The 22,388-nt window shown below is 43.1% G+C and overlaps 1 protein-coding gene across 1 annotated transcript; it reads left to right on the top strand.

Moving 5' to 3' along the window:
- Positions 1-287: 287 nt before the first annotated feature.
- tacr1a (tachykinin receptor 1a) lies at positions 288-21,270 on the top strand (the record flags this gene model as incomplete). Its single annotated transcript, XM_083673051.1, has 5 exons — positions 288-676; positions 10,456-10,644; positions 18,126-18,276; positions 19,237-19,433; positions 20,892-21,270. The coding sequence occupies 5 exons, from the start codon at positions 288-290 to the stop codon at positions 21,268-21,270; spliced, it is 1,305 nt and encodes a 434-aa protein (XP_083529177.1).
- Between the last annotated feature and the right edge of the window lie 1,118 nt (positions 21,271-22,388).

Here is a 22,388-nt window from a genome sequence, read left to right as displayed (position 1 = left end):
AGTGGAGTCAAGTTGAATACACATTAATTTTCTTAACCAATTACCAGTTTAAATACCTCCGGGCTCTTCTCTAATTGCTGGGAGTGAGTTCTTCAGACTGGAGCGTCTTCAACTGGTCATTCCACGTTACCATTCTCTGCATAAGAATTACGCGGATGGACGAAGTTGTTTAATTCGTGCACTCTTCATAATGATTTCCAAATATTTTCGCAGTCAGTAAATTGCTGAAGTGTTCATTTGAATGGTATTGTAGAAACTCTGATATTGTTAGCACAGGTACATCAAAAATGGATCCCTTATTCAACACGACTGACTTACCAAGCAATTGGACTAATTCTTCTGAAGTCACATACAACCTGTTTGTGCAACCAGTTTGGAGAATTGCTCTATGGGCGATCGCTTATAGTTGCATAGTTGTTGTGTCTATTGTGGGAAACATTATAGTGATATGGATAATCATGGCGCACAAACGAATGAGAACTGTGACCAACTATTTCCTGTTGAACTTGGCATTCGCTGAAGCGTCTATGTCTGCTTTCAATACCGTTATCAACTTCGCGTATGCCATGCACAATGAATGGTACTTTGGACGGGAGTACTGCCGTTTTCACAACTTCTTTCCCATCGCTGCTGTCTTCGCCAGTATCTACTCAATGACTGCAATAGCTCTGGACAGGTACGTGCATGCATGGCCACCTCAATGTATATTGGAAATCATAGGTGCCGTTGAGATGATGCTGCATCCTCTCTCATCAAATAAATAAACCAATTAATCAATCAATACTAATTGCTATAGCACCATTTGAAAAATCATGCTGGAACCCACTGTATACATCTCTCACACCATGTGTGTCGTATTGTATGATCTATTAGCAATGCTGTAAGTGTGACATGTCGACAGTAGCCTATTGTGTATGTAATATAATATATGCCATTTAGCTGACGCTTTTATCCAAAGCGACTTACATTGCAGTGAGTGCATACATTTCAGTATATATGGTCCCAGTGAGAATTAAACCCACAACCTAAGCGTTGTTAGCGCCATGCTCTACCAACTGAGCCACAGAGGACCACCTAGTGTGTCTTAGTCAAAAACTCCTACAGGATTCAAATATATATATATTTTTTAAAATCAGTTTGATTTTGGAACGTATCCTATTCCTATTGGATTTGATCCTATAGGATAGGTTAGACTACAAAATCTAACAGGATTATTATGATTTATTTATTTGTATTGGGATCCTATAGGAGTGAAATCGGACTGATTAAAAACCTAGTAGGATTTTCTATTGGATTGTAATTTAATTTTTTTATCCTATAGGATCCTATAGGACTTCAATGGGTTTTCTATAGGATTTTTACACATTCCAATGGATTTATCCTTAACACTTGGCTATACACTGTTAACCTGGCTGCTTAACATATGGAGTTACAACATCCCCCCCCCCCCCAACACACACACTCCTTTGGTTGTTGAGCTACAGTAAGTGAAGTGGATGGTAACAGAATGACTGCATGGGTCCCCTACAAAAATGCAACATTTCAATGCCACTCTGTACCTCCATCAATCAATCAATCAATCAATCAATCAAATGTATTTGTATAGCGCTTTTTACAGAGATGAATGTATCAAGGTTCTTTAAAATAAGAACAATACTAAACAATATAAACAGTAAAAAAATAAAATAGGGAAACAAAACAAAGGACAGAAACAACTTCTGTGTTCAAGGAATCTTTTAACTTGGTGTATCAGGCAGCAGAGGAAGTCCATCCTCTGGGTCCAGCCTTGTGGTCTGAGTCAAGCTGAGTTTTCATCAGGTCTTGTAGTGTCTTACCCTTTGATCTGTCACCCAGTCTGAAGCAGTATATGAAGCATTAAGATCTTCATGTCATACCAACCATGTTAATTGGTTTGATAGTTCTTGTCACACTTAACTTGATCACTCACCATCACTGGGTGTTGTGAAAACCAATTCCAAATAGTTGGCCTGATTCACATGTCAGTCTAAATCTTACAACACTCTCATTAATTAAGGTAATAATGTATTACATTATCAACTTAGATATAACATTAAAAAGGGAATCTCACAAAACACAAGAAACATAAATCTGCATTTGAAACTCTTTAATGTGATTTAAATCAATGACATTGTGGTTTTCGTTTTTTTCGTCAAAAAAGAAAATAGCCTACACCAAAAAAACAGGTAGGCCTATGTCATGTGGAAACACCCAATCTGCTCCTAGTTTGCCTCAGAGATGACTAAAATTAAAAAGTTATTTATTGTCGGCAACCGGTGTGGGAAGGATCCTAAGAATGTCTGGAAGACACCACACCATATGTGTCAGTGCACTCTTTCATGATAAAGACAAATCCCTTGATGTCTTTTTTGAAGAAGTATGCGTTACATAGGCTACCGGGTGCAAGTGGTGTATGTCATCATTCTCAATGTAAGTGACTTGCGCTCCATATTTGTGTAATTTGCTGGCTTTGTTTTCCCCACTGTACTCAACAGCAATGAAGTCTCCATTTATTGGAGCATGAGATGAGTGCTTGGTGAGGATGATTTCCCACTATTCTTAGGCAGTCCATGTGAAATAACCCTTTCAGAACCCTTTTGGAACCGTTTTAAGTTCCATGTACATAGAACCCAAATGGGTTCTACATGGAACCCAAAAGGGTTCTCCCACAAGGAGATCCGAAGAACACTTTTTGGTTCTGTACAACCTGTACAACTGAATGTAGCCAGTTCAATTTATGTAATTTTGTTACAGATTTGATTTGGATATGTTACTGATTTAAGTTAAAATCACTTATTTATTCATAAACTAAATATATCAGTAAAAACACTACAAGTATTTGGTAGGTTTAGCTATACTTCTTACTTTTTGTTAACTTTAATTATCCTTGTTCTTCATGAGCCAGAGAAATTTAAGTATCTTATGTGGGTTTTTGGTAACAGAATGACCCAGAGACTGGGCAATGATTCTTAAACTTACAGAAGCCAAACAATTTCTTCCAAACAAAATATAACTGTTGATATTAGCTGACCGGTGTCTATTCTTGAACATTTATGAGGTTTGATGGGTCCTTTTACACAGAACTGCCCTGCCACCTTGTCCACTGAGAGAGAGAAAGAGAGAGTAGGAGACCAAGACCAACAAATTCCACACTAGTAATTTAGTGGTAAACTGGAGGTAATCACTTGATGAGTCTCTCTGTTTCAAACCCCTCTGGAGGTTAATGGTCTGCTGCAGCTTACTATGCATTCTCTAGCTACAGCTTCATTAATGTCAGTGTGTGTATCTATATTACAAGGTTACTGACATTATCATAATAGCTAATGATATCAAAACGCTTGCTTACTTATAGCTAGCTGGTTAAAAAATGAAAACCTAACTTAGCCAGCTACTTACCACCCTGCATCTTCTGCATAACTTGAAATTGAATAGTGCGATTAGTGCCACCGTTTCTCAAAGGCAGTCATTGCAAAATTAAACAAATGTGCATGTTACCGTAAACGTTTACCATTTAAGGGAGAATCTCTCCAGAGATGATGTCATTGGTCATATGTCGGTGTTTGGTTTTTAGCAAGTGTGGACGGACTGTGGATGTTTCAAACGGCCATGCTAACAGTCGTTTATCACGGAACACATGAACAGCTGTGCACGCAGGCTGTGTTCGAATATTCATGCTGCTTCCTGTCTACTTAATGTATATACTGGCTGGGTTCCAAAATGCATTCTTGCATTCTCTACCTAGAGTATGTGATCAAGTGTGATCAAGTGCCGTTCCAAACTCAAGTCTGTTAAATGTCAAGTACATACTTGTTGAGTTCTACTGGCGTACTTGGGAGGTAGAACTAAAGAAGCATGGTAGCCAGCGTACGTTCCCATACTTTCCATTCTCAGTGATCATTGCAATTTGCACACAAGAGGTAGAAGAGAGAGATTTTTTCTTCACAAACTATGGTTTCACAAATTTAAGTGAGAACATTTTTTAAATTAGGTATTTGGTTCAGTAATGGTTCAAAAATATTTGTATGCACAATTTCAGAAATTATGTATGTATAGATGCTACAACAATAGACGTTAAAACAATATATATGTTATTGTTTTATATACAGTTGTAGCTGGCAAAGGAACTGGATGGCTGGATCAGAGTTGGCTACATTTACTGAGGTTAAATTAATTAGACAAATATGTTGTAAATACAATGTTTTGCCTGTGATTAAAACTGTTTGATGTACTACAAATACAGTACTAGAAACTTTGATTTGCCCTTACTATATGCTATGTAGATATTGCAAGCTAGCTATATTATCATAGATTTTGCTTTTGCATAGTACTGATAACAACATAGCTAATGATGTGTGAAGAAGATAGAAGATTAGACAGATAATCATGACATTGCTGTAAGGGCTGCCTTTGCTCGGATCACCACACATTATGCCTGATAGAGCTATAAGCAAGAAATCTAGCCCGCTATAGCCATCCACTGGAGAGAAACATTTGCCGTTAAGGTAACCCATTCATTCAGGTGTGGTGTTTAACGGTTAGGCTTACCACTGCGGCCAGTGCTGGCCTTTTGTCCAAGCTTTGATGCATCCCCATCATACTCCTCTGCCATAGTCATGCATGTTGTGTCAAAATAATCCATAAAACTGCCAATGATGACATAATACGTCCTCCAATGCCGGTGATAGTAGGTAAGTTCAGTTAGCTCTAGCAACTTTTTCTGGTCGTCATGACTGTCCAAATTTCGACGCTCACTGCCTGCGGAGATACCCATAGACTTGGGACATTCATGCCGTTTGTGTTGTTCAAAATGAACCATAATACCTCAGTCCTTTTTGGTATCGGTTCTCTGGTAATATATCCAGCATTACATCATAGGCTACCGGGTGGAAGTGGTGTATTAACACAGTAGCTATCTCACTTCACTTGCCAGTATGTTGCTCGCCCAATGGCTGAAGTTTTGAGATGTCAGCCAGCGTCATATTTATGATTAAGCCTTTTTAAATATTGTTGCTTTTCTAATTTACATGTATGGCATTTAGCAGACGCCTTTATCCAAAGCGACTTACAACAAATACATTTGTTTAAGTAAGTGAATCATCTATCCATCAGTCATCATAAGATAACGTAATCAATGCTCGGACCAGGGGCCATAGGCTCAATGCTAGAAGAAGGAAAAATTAGTTTTTTTGTTAGTTTTTTTCCTAATGAGGTTGTCTAGCAATGTATCATTACATTTCTGTTTATTGAACAGTAGATAACCTTACTGTAATGACTGTTGTACTTAGACAGAGGACTCAAATGCACGACTCGGAGACAAAACTTAAATCCAATAGAAAAGTCTTTACTTTCAAAAAGGTTCGGTACACAGGTAGGCAGTCAATGGGTAGGCAGATAATCCAGGAAGGGGAAAGGCAAAGCAGGGTTCGGTACACAGGTAGACAGCTCAAAAAAGGCAGGCAGATAATCCAATAAGGGGTAGGCAAAAATGGTCAGAAACACTCGGAGATCAAAAACCAGGACGACTTATCACAAGGAAATGCTGGGACGTATGACACGAAGGTACAAAGACAAACTGGCACAGAGACAGGGGAACACACAGACTAAATAGACAGGGATGGATGATGAGGAACAGGTGCAGCCAATCAGGGCAGGGTAGACAATCACACAGGTGTGAAACACATAAGGGCAGGTGGTGAAGTGTCTGAAACGAGAGACAAGGTGAGGAACACAAAAATAAACAGGAAACAATCAATTAAATAACATGAAACAAAGACAAACATAAACTAAGGAACAGGGCAGGACGTTGCACTTATGGTGTATTAACCCTGGACATTAAATATATATTTTGAAAAAAAAATATGTGACATATTATGGGTTGTCAAAAGCAAGATTTGATTATTGTTGGTTATTGTTAATGGAAAACAAGACCGCATTAATGAGTCCTCTTAGGGATATTGATACCATCATAATCAATATCGATAGCCAGGCCATATTTATCTAGCTATATAACACACTTTAATATTGATAATACTAATTATTTGAGGCAGCAATGAACTGTAAGCCTAGCTTAATTTTTTAGCTGCCCCTCTATTTATTTATGTATATGTTGACACACTAAGGTTAGAGGTCATTACAGATTTCAAATTGAATCACTTCTTGCTGGTATGTGAGGAATTTGAAAGTGGACAAGGGAAGTACGTGAGCTCCTCGATACTCTAAAAGCTGTTCTAATTGGATTCTGATTGGAATTCTAGCAGATCCAAGAGGATTACTTTTGATTTCCACTAGGAACCCCCCCCCCCCCCAACAGGATTCTCATAGAGATGTGAGAGGGGGTTTACTCCTATAGGATTTAATAGGATTTTCAATAGAAAAAAATGTGTCCAACAGGATTTTGATGGAGGTGACACACAATCCTATAGGACTTTCAACCCAGTCTCCAAATGATTACGTTCGGGGGGATCGTTTCTGCAGACCAAAAAATGTGATCTGTGTGGTCGTATTATCTAGCTATACTGGCAGGTAAATACGGAAGGCAGAACTTGTAACCCAAACCTTGCTGGTGGTAAGAATCACGCTGGTGACACTATGTATCCTAACTCTTACACAATGTATCTTATGTTTTTGATGTACTTACGTCAAAACAGGTGGTCAAACGCTGGTATAGCCAGTTAATACTATCCCCCAGACCGTATTTCCTGGTCTGCGGAAACAATCCCCCAGAACATAATAATTTGGAGACTATGTTGAGGACCTTTTGACTAGAGTAAGGCTTAAGTCGATGTTAAGGCTATAAGTGGTTAGTGTTAGTGTGTTCAGACATGGTTCCTTATCGGGTGTTGCTTATCTTGCCTGGTGCAAGCAGTAGTCATTTGTCAACCCAACCAGCATATTCATCATTCTGATAGCTGCATTCCCCCATGATGCTGAACAGAAATCAGGTGTGTAAGCACTTCCACTGTGTGTGTGTGTGTGTGTGTGTGTGTGTGTGTGTGTGTGTGTGTGTGTGTGTGTGTGTGTGTGCACATGTGTGTGTATGTTTGTGTGTGTGTGTGTGTGTGTGTGTGTATGTGTATGTTTGTGTGCGCATGTGTGTGTGTGTGTGTGGGGCGGGGGTGTGTGTGTGCGATCGTGTGGGTGTGTGTTTGTCTACAGGTTTTGTTTTTCACAGACATTAACCTCCCATTAACCTTTTTCCGATGAGATAAAAAAACATTTTATGTGAATGCTGTCTGATTTGTCCTATTATCTTCTCACTTGGTGCCGGAGTGGTGGTAATAGTCTGTAATTCCTCTGCATTATCTCGAGGCATGAACTTGACCTTTTGCAGTATTTTAAAATGCAATTACCCTTGAGAGCTAGATGCCGCCAGCACAGCAGGACAGTGAAAGGCCATACAGAGAGTGGGACCCAAACCCTTCACAGTTCTGCTTGTACCCAGATTCTTATCAAGACATGGATAATTAGTTGGAGATAACATGTGTTCGTTTTTTATGAACTACCTGTAACAACAAAGCTCTGCGTTGACCCTTTGCAAATAGTTTTTTGGGTGGTGTATAAAATACACAGGGGTGAAGCTATTCCTCTTTCTTATATTCATTATCAAACCGCTGCATTTCCTAAGAGCCAGTGATCTTGTATATGTGATATAAGGTCTAGTTTTCATTTAAAATATCCAAGAACTGAGGGATATAATTGGTGAACCGATATATAATTGGAGTACTGACAATATGGACGAAATGAATACCACTAGCAGGTGTTCATGTCTTAATTGACGTTGAAGATGAACGTATGCATCCATTTATTCTAGTTATAGTGTACGCTCTCTAATGCTCCATATAAACGTGGCAAGTGATTCTGGTGAGCATCTCAGCTAACCCGGCTAATTCCCACTCTGTGAGACCCAGCATCTGTTGAGTCATCACCCCCATTTCTCCGAACCACCATGCAATATTGTTCACTTTCCCAGCCAGCGCCAAACCTGTCACCCCCCCCTCCCTAAGCCAACGCAGAGACCCATGCTTGGCAGTGTTGGGCTGGTGCAGTGCAGAGAATATTTAATGACATCTTAACGTAGCAGTCTGAAGCAGTGCCCATCCTTCTTCACCTGTACCTCCATTTAATTTCCCCCTCTTCCCTACCTCATACCTCAAGGGACGTCGCATCAATCGATCTCGGTGTCTGTCCCATCTTCACCTGTCCACTTTTGATTTGTTTGCAATATGTCATCATAAGCCACACCAACCACCCACTCTGTCTCTCACCTTTCACCCAAAACAGAACTGCAAACACAGCAACACACACACATCCATATTGAGCAGATTGATTAAACCTACTGTATAACTAATCTGTCCCCCCACACACAGGCACGCACACACACACACACACACACACACAAACACACACACACACACACACGCTAGTGTGTGAATGTTGGTTTTGCATACATGTCGTCCTTTAGACCGAGGGGAACATTAGTTTTGGCCACTGACAGGCAAACTGCTGACCGTAGGAGTGACGCCTGTGGCCGGGAATAGAAACAATCCCATCAATCAGCATTTCCTCTGCACCCAGTCACCACCGGCCCCGTCTCCTCCCATCTGTTGATGGGGATTTTATGTAATCTTCAGCAAAACAACAAGGCCCCCCCGAGAGCACAATAAACGGCGAAAACTGTTTCCTGATCAAATTACAGGATTTAACACTCTTAACAGGATGCGGAACAAAAGCATAGCAAATGCTAGAAGGTTCGGAATTGCACTTGTCACCTGAGCCGTAGCTGTAGACCTCCAAGGCTTCCAGTTCTCGGCGAGACTGCAGCCAGCAGTGCATCCTCACGCCGTCCTAATTGGATTCTTTGGCTTTGGCTGTTTGCTCGGTATGTTATTGCCTGGATTATTGGATCTGTATGTCACTCATTCGTTCGTAGCTTTCATTCGGAGACAGAAGCCTCTCAGGAATAATCTTAACGTAGCCTAGAGATATATTGAGGCACACCAGGTAGAGAAGGAATAGTACAGGAAATGGAGGAAATTATGGTCGGGCAGAAAACAACATGAATCATAAGCGTGAATAGCATGGGGTGGGTGGGTGGGTGGGGGGGGGGGGTGGGGTGGGTGGGGGGGGATAATGAGAAACCTAAAGAGAAAAAACATTGGTGTGTTTGGTGTCTGGTAAACAGGTCTGCATTCGTAAGGCAGTGGTAAAAAGAAAACAAGCTGGCCACTCGATTTGGTGGAAAAAAGTCGAAAAGCCTTTATCGTGCCAACATGCCACTTATCCAGATAGGATAGGTTCTGATCTGATAACTGTGTATATACAGTATCACTACAGGTAGCAATTCAATCAAAGGTCTCTTTTTCCCCCAGATAATTAGAGAGAGAATGTCTAATTAAGAGATTGAATTGGGTCATTAGCGTGGATGAAGCCGTTGATTAGAAGACTTGGTTTTGACTCCACACAGTGAAACATACACAGTATTGATGGAACGGAATATAGTAAGAGATCTGCACTCCGTCCGCTGCTCCTGCTGAAATGATGTGTGTGATTATCATCCAGAGAGATGATCACTCTAAAATGGAGATGGCAACTAAATAGTTTGACATGCCTGCTAAGGACCTCCTTTTATTCAGACTGCCTGATGTACTGACTGTTTGATTTAGTATTTTGGTGTGTTTTAAAGGAGTCATATGATTTTCTTTTTATGTGAAAAAATGTGTTCAGAAGATGAGGATGAGGTTTTACTCTGTCAAGGGTAGCAGATTTTTAAAATAAGATGAGGTGGTGAAGAGAATTTAACATGCACATTGCGAGAATGTAATTGGTACATCCATTTTTGGACTTTTAAATTAATGATATATAGCCATTGCTTCTTGAAGAATATAACTCAGGAGCTCAGTTCAACTGTCTTACCCCATAATAACCCAAAATAGAAGCTTGTTTTACTCTACTGTTTGTAAAAACTGTTTACAATTTAGCTTAAAAAAACATGGTTAAAATCATTTTGATCTCATGGATGGTCAGTCCTTGCATCCATAACTATGAAATTGAGAATGGTTACATCCCTCAGCCGTTTACCATAAAAGTGGTGGGGAACCTGCTTTGTTGTTGTTTAAATTACAGATTGCACCTCTTAAAAGACCCTGGAGCTCAGAACAGTGGGAATGGATTTGTATCGATAGTTTGTGTTTGTTTGTGTGTGTGTGTGTATGTTTCTGCATGCATGCGCCTGCCTGAAATCATGTGTGCGTGTGTGCGTGTGTGTGCATTGGTGCATTCACACAATTCTGTGTGTATGTGTGTTTACATTTTTCCCACAGCACTGCACATCCATAGTATTTACTTGCCAGTGGGTGAATAGATCTTACATCTTCAGAAGGCCCTCTTATGCATCAAAGAGCAGGCAGCTTGAGTGTCAACAACATGTCTCTCCCCCAGGTATGTGGCCATCATCCACCCCCTGCAGCAGCGAATGTCCTCCACACAGACCAAGGTGATCATCGGAGTGATCTGGGTCCTGGCGCTGCTGCTGGCTTTCCCTCAGTACTTCTACTCTGACACAGAACAGATGCCTGGACGAGTCATCTGCTACATCAACTGGCCTGAAGACTGCGACTTCAAAAAGTTGTGAGTTTCTATTCTATGGGCTTCGAATATGCATCAGTGCCAAAAAGTGAGCCACATTGGCCATCTTCATCATTAGAAAGTCATGAAATCAGTTCTCATCAATTGTTGGAATGTGGTTGTTTTTGCACACCCCGATACAACACACACACACGCACGCACTGCACCCCCCCCCCTCCGAGACAACACACGTGCACACCCCCAAGGGAGAACAGAGCTCTGGGCACAGGGTCAGCCATATTCGGCGTCCCTGGAGCAGTTAGGGGTTAAGTGCCTTGCTCAAGGGCACAACGGCAGTGGTAAGCACCTTAGATATGATGCCAGCAACCTTCCAGTCACCAGCTCACATCCGGCTCCCTTCTGGGGTGGGGATCAAACCAGCGACCTGCTGGCCGGCCTCTCTAACCTCTAGGCTACCCGTCGCCTGTAATTCTTCAGCGCCTTCGGAAAGTATTCAGACCCCTTCACTTTTTCCACATTTTGTTGTGTTATATACTCAATTTAAAATGGATTAAATTAAAAGAATTTGCCATCAATCCACACACAATACCCCAGAATGACAAAGCGAAAACCATTTTTTTTTAAATTTCAGTAAATTTCTTAAAATTGAAATACAGAACTACCTCATGTACATAAGTATTCAGACCCTTTGCTATGACACTCTTAAAATGAGCTAAAATGCAAAAATGTCATAAAAAAAATCACTCAGTAAGTTGAATTGAGTCCATCTTAATGCAAGGATAATAGTTTGTGTAATTTTGGAATTAATATCTTTGTTTTAATAGGGTCTCTGATTTATAGGGTCTCTGATTTGCATAGGAATCAATTACACACTGTGTAGATCAGGTTGTCATTACAAACTAAATGTGGAAAAATTGAAGGGGTCTGAATACTTTCCGAAGGCACTGTATATTACATTATATTACTAATAGGTGCGATGACACATAATCCAACGGAAGTTTAAAATACTGAAACTAGTGTTTCTATGATGTGAGATGCATTTTCCGACTGTTTAGGAAAACTCTGGTTGAATAATCACCATTCTCTCAAAAACAGACAGAATTAAAGGTACAATTAAAATCGTGCTATCGTATGCCCTTTTTGCTCAGACTGATTGGAGCCCTAATGTTCTACGCACACTCAAGACCTTTTTATAATTGAAATTCACACCAGTGCCAGGATCTGGATTTTTTATTCCACACAACTACCCTGTTGTGGATCATTGTTCCTGTTTATTCACAGTACGTTCCCCAGACACCCCCAGAGCACCTGTTGGATGTTTGATATACCTGAAGCAATCCCAGTACCTTCTTTTCTCACATACGCTGTGAATAATTATTTGAATTGAGAGCAGCAATCTCATTAGGGGGATGTTGGTGTTAAATCAATGAAACCATAAAACAAAGAAGTATTGTTTCTTTGTATTTCTTGGGATGATGGGACAAAGAAACACAGCTAGCCTCTTATCAGTGCATAAAGGACAGTGATAGGGAGAGAAGTCCTTGCCTCTCTAACATTTATGGAGGCAGACTTTGACTTGAAATTACGGATTATCATTTAATGATAATCCGTACGAGCCCATGACCGCACCAGACAATTATGCCCCAACCTCCCTGGGTTCAGTTCTACAAGTCTTCTCAGCAGAGCAGATAAATAAAAAAAAAGCAAGGAGCTGTTTACTATTCCATGCCTTACGGAGAGCAGCTTTTATTTATTCTCCCTATTGATTCCAAAGTTTCGCTAATTGCGTTACACCCAAGAGCAAGTTTGGTTAAGCATTCATTTAAATAAAAACCCTCTCCATTATCTCTCAACAGTCAATACACAGACCCGATTTCATATTCTCAGTAAGAGAGCCCCGGGGGACTAAAAGTGGATGTGTATAGGCTGCATAGCTTGCGGCTAACCTCAAGGAGCTTTGCTTAACGCCGGTAGAAGAGTATTGTTTACCGTAATTGAGTGTAACTTTGTAAGTCAGCAGCACCCCTCATCCTACAATATGAGGTGAATAGGTCAGAACTGTGTGTGTGTGTGTGTGTGTGTGTATGTGTGTGTGTGTGTGTGTGTGTGTGTGTGTGTGTGTGTGTGTGTGTGTAGGTAAGTAAGTCTAGCCAGAGACTGCATGAACAGAACACATCCATGCTGAAGAATAGTGATAAAACTTCAATGGAAGTCGAAGTCAGCTCTTCCTTCCTTTCACAACTCTCTCCTCCCATCCTTCTCTCTGTTCCCCCCATCCTCTCACCTCCGTTGTCTTCTCTTCCATCTGTATCTTTAGCGGTTTCTCACAGTTCTTCCTCACATGTAGCAGCAAAGTGACGCCATGTCTGGTAGCTGCGATTCACCTTTCCTCTACATCACACTCTGCCTTACTCTGTTACGAAAATAGAACCAAAGGATTACTGTGTTATTCTTATCCTGCCAATGTCAATATAGCCCAGGATGACAAAGCGAAAACAGGTTTTTAGAAATCTCAGTAAATGTATTAAAATTGAATGCAAGGATAATAGTTCATGTCATTTTGGAATTAATATATTTGTTTTTATAGGGTCTCTGATTTGCATAGGAATCAATTACACGCTGTGTGGATCAGGTTGTCATAGCAAAGGGTCTGAATACTTAATGTACATGAGGTATTTCTGTATTTCAATTTTAATAAATGTACTGACATTTCTAAAACTGTGTTTTCGCTTTGTCATTCTGAGGTATTGTGTGTGGATTGATGGCAAATTCTTTTAATTTAATCCATTTTAAATTGAGTCTCTAACACAACAAAATGTGGAAAAAGTGAAGGGGTCTGAATACTTTCCAAAGGCACCGTATATAGGGATAATGATCATATTTCACACCCCTTTATTAATGCTGTATTTGTGCTATGGGAATACCAAAGCTGTCACTGCTTCTTAACACTCGCCTGAGTTGTCTGCACTTGATGATAGAACAAAGGAAAAGTTGTGAAGATATATGGCAGTGTTATTGGTGGTGTAAAGTCTCCATCGGCCACACACTGGAGACCTAACGCTGGGACAGACAGACTACTGGATTGGTTTTTGCCCGGGGTTAGAAAAACAAGGGACGAATCTGGTATCAGTAAAGGGCCATTTATCTACACATTGGGAAAGTGCTGGCCACCCCTGTGCCCAGTAATGTCTTTGTTTGTCTGTGGATCTCCCCTGGCAAACTGGTGAAGGGATAACACATGCAAGCGTGCATGTGCACGCACGCACGCACGCACACAAAGACACGCACACATAGAGACACACACGCACACACACTCGCACACACACAAATAAACTCACACACACACACACACACACACACACAGACACACACACACACACACACAAATAAACTCACACACACAAATAAACTCACACACACAGAGACACACACACACACACACACACACACACAAATAAACTCACACACACAGACACACACACACACACACGCACACGCACACACACAAATAAACTTACACACACAGAGACACCCACACACACACACACACACACAAACACACAGACACAAATAAACTCACACACACAGAGACACACACACACACACGCACACACACAAATAAACTCACACACACAGAGACACACACACACACATGCACACGCACACACACAAATAAACTTACACACACAGACACACACACACACACACAAACACACAGACACAAATAAACTCACACACACTTTTCCTTTGTTCTATCATCAACACACACACACACACACACACACAAATAAACTCACACACACAAATAAACTCACACACACAGAGACACACACACACACACACACACACACACACACACACAAATAAACTCACACACACACACGCACACGCACACACACAAATAAACTCACACACATAGAGAGACACACACACACACACAAACCACAGTTCTGATCCCAGCAAGCCTTTCAGCTCAGCTCAGCACATCAGCAGCGGCTGTTCATGCTGCTTTGTGTTAGTCAAATGCCATTGTCATCTCCCAGTTCTGCCTGAGCCGAGCTCCATATCACCTATCATTTGTTATGAATAGCACAATGACAATTACCGTGTTCATGACGGAATCGCCACCGCACATATTACTTTTTTAATGAAACCGTAATCATTGACACATCTGGTCTAAGTAACCAGAGCGTCTGCGTGGTTGGAACTCAGCCTGCCCGCCTCTGCTGTCATTGACACATTTGATTATGTCTGACCCCGGGTCAGAACCCCCCCCGCCCGCCCCCTCCACTCCCAGCTCTCTGGGCTGTGCCCCCGCTGCCATCCACCGCCTCTCTGTCTGTCCCCTCTCTTGGCCAGTAGAGATTAGTTAGGGAGCAAGGCAACAGAGGACTGTATTAATAGCGGGCACAAAGTTACCAAAGCTTCAATTACCGACTGGGTGCTCCCACATTTATTTGACGGTACGCATATAGACACACACACACACGCGCGCGCGCGCGCGGAAAGGCACATGGATAGAAATGCACGGACACAACCAGAAGGACACCGACACACACACGCACGCACACACACACACACACACACACACGCACACATCCCAAGCAAGGACACCTCACACTCTCTGTTCCCCCTCCGCGCCGTAAGAGCAGCCTTTGATCTGTGCCAGTAAGTCAGTGTGGTGTAGGGTGTCACGTAACCGCCTGCTGCTGCTACATTCGTCTCTCCGTTTGCCAACGTCACGGCCGCATTCTCACAGCAAAGTCAAAAGAACAACAATGGACACGTAGCACAGCAGAGAGAGAGAGAGAGAGAGAGAGAGAAAGAGAGAGATAGAGAGAGAGAGAGAGAGAGAGAGAGAGTCTGAGAGATCTAAAGGTGGATAGATCTCCATGACAATGTCGTGTGGCAAAAACACGGTGACGAATATTATTGTCCGGGCTTTTGATTCCCTAACCCCGCCTACCACACAGGCTTCTGTATCATTCCTCCTGGTTTGACTTCATTTGACAAGGATTGTCATTGATAACACTCCTGTGGCCGTTTAGGTGATAGATTATGGGCCTCCAATTCCTCCAAATCCACATCCATCAGAGGAGGGATGTTCTTTCAGCGACCCGCAGGATTCTCTCCGTGCCCCTCTGAGGGAGCAGCAGCATCCAGGCAGCCGGCCTCATTGTGTATTCCGGGCAAGTTTCCTCAACGCTGCACTGATTTCTGCAAATTGCCTTAAAATCCACACCAGGCTCGGCTGGAAGTACTGACAGTTCTTCAGATGGACACTCGTTTTTGTAAACAGAATATCAATTCCCCCACAGAACTCCCACCAGATTGTGTGTGATGTTGTGTGTGTGTGTGTGTTTGTGTGTGTGTGTGTGTGTGTGTGTGTGTGTGTCTGTGTGGGCATGTGTGCATGGCGTGTGTGTGTGTGGTGTGCTCATGCACGTGTGGTTTTGTGTGTGTGTGTGTGTGGGCATGTGTGTGTGTGTGTGTGTGTGTGTGGGCATGTGTGCATGGCGTGTGTGTGTGTGGGTGTGCTCATGCACGTGTGTGTGTGTGTGTGTGTGTATGTGTGTGTGTGTGTGTGTGTGTTTGTGTGTGTGTGTGTGCGTGGGCATGTGTGCATGGCGTGTGTGGGTGTGCTCATACACACGTGTTGTTGTGTGTGTGTGTGCTTGGCATGTACTTGTGCTTGTGAGCTGGTGAGTGTTAAAACCACTGGGTGTTGTAAAAGGTTGACTGTCTGCCTATCTGGCGGTGAAGCAACCCTGATAATGACCTCTCCACAGTCAGATCCTGTCAGACCACCATAACAAGTTCTGCTTTTTAACGGCAAGAAAATAGTTTCCCTTATGACAACAGTAATAAAACCTGGCAGGAGAAATAAAGCACTTATAAAGGCTTTGCTGACAGACTAGAAGTCACGGAGAGGTGAGAATGGAAACACTGTCCTGTGTGTGTGCTTTTTTGCATATTTGGAAGGCCTTCACATTCTTTCATGTTGAGAGAAGGATGAAAATATGACAAAGCTGTTATTCGCACCTAGGGTGCATAAAAGACATTATCTAAGGAATATAAATGAACTACAAGTGCTGCTTACCTGCTTTCCTTTGAATTTAGCTTGCTTCCCTTTTATCTCCTTATTGAGCCTACGAAAGAGCATTAGGGAACTGTGACAGCCAATTTCACACACCTCTGACAACAAAGCTTCTTGAAGAGCCCACCCGTTATCAATGTGTTTTACTCTCTCATGCAGTTCCCCAAACATGTTACTGTTTTAATCACTTGTAACAGAGAGTATACAGACTGTGAATGTCATTAATACTGGATTCATTGGAAAACAAACGCACCCAACGAAACTTCTGTTGCTAAAACAAAACCAAAACACCTCATGCTAGCGTTGAGAAATAGATACAAAATGACAAAAATATGTTTTGGGAGGATCCATGTGGATACGTGTGCGCAAACAAATGCAAGTCACTAAACTCACCAAGTAAAGGGATTCAAATGAGAATGTGTGCTCTGATGTTTGGCTGTGTAGGTACTGCAACCCTTAGACCACATGTAGTGTCTGTGGCCTCCTGGGCATTCACTCTCATTATCATAATCATGGTTAATTACCAAGGAAATGGTCTGTGAGTCTCAGCTGTGCTGTTTGCAGCGAGAGAAATGGATTGTCCCTGTGCAATACTACCGGAGTTGAGAGGCCTTCCCATTTCTCATACACATGCATACACACACACACACACACACACACACACACACACACACACACACACACACACACACACACACACACACACACACATGCAAACACACACATGGACACGCACACACATACACACACACATACACACACACACACACACACACACACACACACACACACACACTCTCCAAGTCCGCACCAGGCTCACGGGAAGACAGACCAGCAAGTGTATCCGTATCTAATAACCCAATCATGAACTGAATGTCTGCGTTCTCCTAATTCATTTACTCATCAAGTTTAATTTATTGCACGCTTAATCATGGAGTTACTTTCTTCTGCTATGGAAATATAGGGAAGTTAGCGCAGAACCCAAGAGTCTTTCAGATTTTATTTCGAAATCAAACCTTTGTTTACCATTAGACAAATTCTGTGTCTAATGTCATACAGGGGGGCTTTATTCATACCAACCCAACCATGTCTTATCATTCACTTCCTCTCTGTTTCTTTTTTCTCATTCCTTATCAAGTAAATGGCCTGTATTGACTACATGAGTCACTGGGATAATGACACAGAGCGGTGTCCATTGACATATTGAGCAAATACATAAATATCATATAAGTTAAACAAACAACAATCCTCCCACAGTTTGTATTATATATGACCATGGCTTGATAGTTCCACTTTTGACTTCCGCATAGCCTAGTTGATGATTTCTCATGTCTTCTCTCTCTCTCTCTCTCTCTCTCTCTTTGGTTTCTGACTGCCTGTCTGCCCTCCTCTCCCCTCCCCTGCCCCGCCTCTCTCTGGCCTCCAGGTACCACGTGTGTGTGCCCATCCTGATCTACTTCCTCCCTCTGTTGGTGATGGGCTGTGCCTACCTGGTGGTGGGCCTCACCCTGTGGGCCAGTGAGATCCCTGGAGACTCCTCGGACCGCTACAAGGAGCAGCTGACGGCCAAGCGCAAGGTAGAACCCCCCGACGATGAATTCACTCGGGGAGTGATGCTTAAGCCTGGTCCAGGAGAGCCACAGTGGGTCCAGGTTTTCGTCCCAGCCCAATTCAATCACACCCGATTGAACTAACCAACTGAACTCCATAACCTTAAATTAGCTGAATCAGGTGTGTCACTGCTGAGGGACCAAAGCCTGCAGCATTGTGGCTCTCCAGGACCAGGACTGAGGATTACCGCACTAGAGGAACTCTGGGTGGGTCCAAAGGGCAAATTCAATGCTAAAACGAAAGTGTTTTAACACCAACAAGTTCACTCGGTTCTCACATGCTTCACACCAAACTGCCTTGCGTCACCATCAGGCCAAGCTACCAAGAGAGGAGCACGATTGTGTTATGTTTGTCAGTGTTTTCCCTTCAAACTCTCTCTTTCTCCTCTCCTTTCATCTTTCCCCCCCACCTCTACATGTTCAATATGTCTGTACCAGGGGTGCCCACACTTTTTCGGCTTGCGAGCTACTTTCAAAATGACCAGGTCAAAATGATCTACCTACATTAAAAAAATGCTAAATATATATTGCGAAATATATACATGCGAATGCATGGTGACACGTGACCCGTAGAAGAGAAGCGATCTCAGACCGGCCGCATTGTACGTCAATCAAGTGGCGCACTCCCACTGGCTCAATTGCCTCGTACCGTGCTGAAGCACAAATGTCCGTGGTAAAAAAAAAAAAAATCACGCCATATGTCATGTGATCGATCCGCACTACTCTCGCGATCGACCGGTCGATCGTAATCGACGTATTGGGCACCCCTGGTCTATACAGTAGGTCATTCTCATTATATGTCTTTCTCTTGTCTCATTCTACTCTCTTTCTCCTCTCCTCTCTCCTTCCCACCTTCTATCCTTCAGCCTAGCTCTCTCCCTGTGTTCACTTCACAGTATGTACTGCGTTTCTCCTCGGCTGGTATAGGTGGTGAAGATGATGATCGTGGTGGTGTGTACGTTCGCTATCTGCTGGCTCCCCTACCACGTGTACTTCCTGCTGTACCAGTTCTTCCCGCTCCTGTTCGACGGGACCTTCATCCAGCAGGTGTACCTGACCATCATGTGGCTGGCGATGAGCTCCACCATGTACAACCCCATCATCTACTGCTGTCTCAACGACAGGTGAGGAACACCCAGGGACACGCTAGCCCCTCTTTCCCGAACCGTCAGACCAATCTGCCTTTAAAGGAGCTGCACATGGCATCCGGCTCCCTTTTGGCCACACGTTCCGAATTGCAATGACAGTGAGCTGTATGGTTAGTGTTCTAGTACTCGCCGTTGGTACTTGCTAGCTTCCATAACGTAATAGGCTATCCAGACATAAAATGAGATAATGTCCCCGACATATTTGCTTTGTTCGTTTTGATTTGCCGACTTTCTGTAACGAGCTACGATTTGACAGGAGTGGCCGCACCGTCCAGGAGAAATTGATACACTGAATACCATAGCCAATCAAAACACTGGCGGGGAGCTATTGCTTTTCAACACTATCACTCCACAATACCCTGTGGATTGTTCAAGGCCGTTATATGTTGTAGCACAGTGAAAATGTCATGTGTAGCTCCTTTAAGCTTTTTAGCACTTTTTCTAGCCACATATAACACTACCTCAGAGGCATTGTATACATAGGTGGTATGCAGCGCAACACTCAGAGGACTAGTAATAAACTGTAATATTACTGTAATTACAGGCTCACGGTATCATTTCTTACACAAGGGAAATGCACTGTGATATTTGACCATTTTTAACTTTGGAGTTATAGTGCCAGTTTTGCGAGTTTTGACATTGAGCGCGTAGCTAATCATGTAACTTGTGTAATAACTGTTACCTCTAGACTGTTATTACATAGTAGTTACTATGTAAGTACATGTTGATACCACAGTTATTACTATGTATCAACATAATAATACATTTAAGGGCATCTTAATGTAATGTTACCTGTTATTTTCTAATTTTTTTAGGATTACAAACAAATGATAGACTAAACTTAACCACTGTTATGAACTGACCACATTTTAAAAATGTATTTTTATAAAATGTTAGATCCTTGATGACACCCAGTGTGAAATGAAATCTATTCACTCAGTCTTAATTCCTTATCCTGGAGATGACTCACGCATCAATAAACCGCTTTGAATATTTTTAGTCTTGAAAAATGAAACAATTCAATACAGCCATTAAGTTTTATGAATACTCCTCCAATTGTTTCTCAGAAGACCACCTGTTAGCTCTCTGATTTGTTGTTTCTAAGAGGCATACAGTATCTCACACAACACGTTTTATGGACTGAGTGCCATTGGGGTACGAAATGAGTTCCACACTGCTAGAGAAACTTGTTAGACAGGAGATATTCTGCAGTAGTGCCCTTCTCTGCCCCCTTTGCCTTCGCCTCAAATTTTAACATTCATGACCACATCCTGCCTCTCCACTCGTCGTTTTCCATCAAACTCCCACCTTCTCCCACTTGTCCTCAGCCCTTCTCCATTCCCTTTTTTTCATATCTTTTACTACCTGCCCTCTCTCCTTTGACTCTGTCTGCTCTTGTCTGTCTGCCGTGGCCGTGGCCGTGGCGGGCTTCAGGTTCCGGGCTGGCTTTAAGCAGGCCTTCCGCTGCTGTCCCTGTGTCCCCGGCGGTTCCTACGAGGGTCTGGAGCTCAAGTCCACGCGCTACCTGCAGACCCAGACCAGCGTCTACAAGGCCAGCCGCATGGAGACCACCGTGTCCACCGTGCTGCACGGGGCGGATGACGCCGAGCCCCAGCCCCCCAGGGCCGGACCCAGAGGTGGGGGTGGGGGTGGGGGTGGGGGTGGGGGTGGGGGGGGAGGAGGAGGAGTGTGTATGGCGGCTCCTCGCCGCTCCTCTCTGGATCTCACCTCCAACGGCTCTTCGTCCCGCAGCGTCTCCAAGACCGTGTCGGAGACGTCCAGCTTCTACTCCAGCAACTACCTGGGCGAGTAGAAGCCCCCCCCTCGCGGAGAGGAGTCACCCGCTTTCACCAAAACACTGTCTCTCGCTCTCTTATCACCTGCTATAGGGTGTGTGTGTGTGTGTGTGTGTGTGTGTGTGTGTGTGTGTGTGTGTGTGCGTACATGCATGCGCGTGTGTGTGTTTGTGTGTGTGTGTGTGTGTGTGAAGAGGGTCTTTGTCCTTTCGTTTCGGTCTGTGTCCATTGTCCATTATGTGTATCGAGGGCGTCGTGTCTACTGCCTGTAACTTAGGAGGCGTCCTTCTCGAGTGCCCTAATTCAACATATAAAGTACACACTTACTGGAGGGCAGAAAGGAGTACTACAGTACATGTACCCACCACTCTGACTCACTCCTTCTACAGTGTAGCCTAGAGATAAGAGCTGGATAGGTTCCAGGACTGACACACACACACAAACATATCCCCACACACACACACACACACACACACACACACACACACACACACACCTTGAACATGTCTGATGATTCACCAGGGCATGTACAACGCCCACCCATACCAGCTGGATGAAGACTATGTGTGAGTTCACAGGGTCTATTTTGAAATGGAAGCGTTAAGAGTCAGTCAGTGAAAATCATCTACCATAATCCTGTAATCTTGAGTAACAGTTTCAGCCGTCTGCAGTGAAAAACCCAGGGTTAACAAGCCGACCCTCTCCACAGGAGACACACTGTGTGAAACGGTCTGGCAAGACAGAGAGGTGTGCTTCGCTTGTAGACTCACTGTGGAATAAAACATATTTTTTTTAAAACAGACCCAATCCTGAACAGAGGGTGTAAGTCTTGACTTTAGAGGACACAGGATACGAGAGGGACGTGGTCGGATTACAAAACGGCGAGAGAAAATGGTGCTTTGAAGACGTGGTCGTTTTGTTCACATTGACAGTATAGTCAGAATAGTCAGTGGATGACTGTTTTGCCTGTGATAGCTTTTGTAAGCTATCGACTCGTACCTTGTAAAGATGTGAAAATGTGCCTGCATTCCTGTGGCGTAACGTCTATGAGGGCAGGGGGGTTCTTCGGTCGGTTCTCCCTCTGTTTCATCTCTCCATTGAGATTCTGAGGGAGTAGGAAGTGAACCCCGGGGAC

Source organism: Argentina silus, assembly GCF_951799395.1.
Source record: "Argentina silus genome assembly, chromosome: 7".
Taxonomy (NCBI): domain Eukaryota; kingdom Metazoa; phylum Chordata; class Actinopteri; order Argentiniformes; family Argentinidae; genus Argentina; species Argentina silus.
Note: the sequence above shows the minus strand (reverse complement) of the source record. Positions and strands in the feature narration are given on the sequence as shown.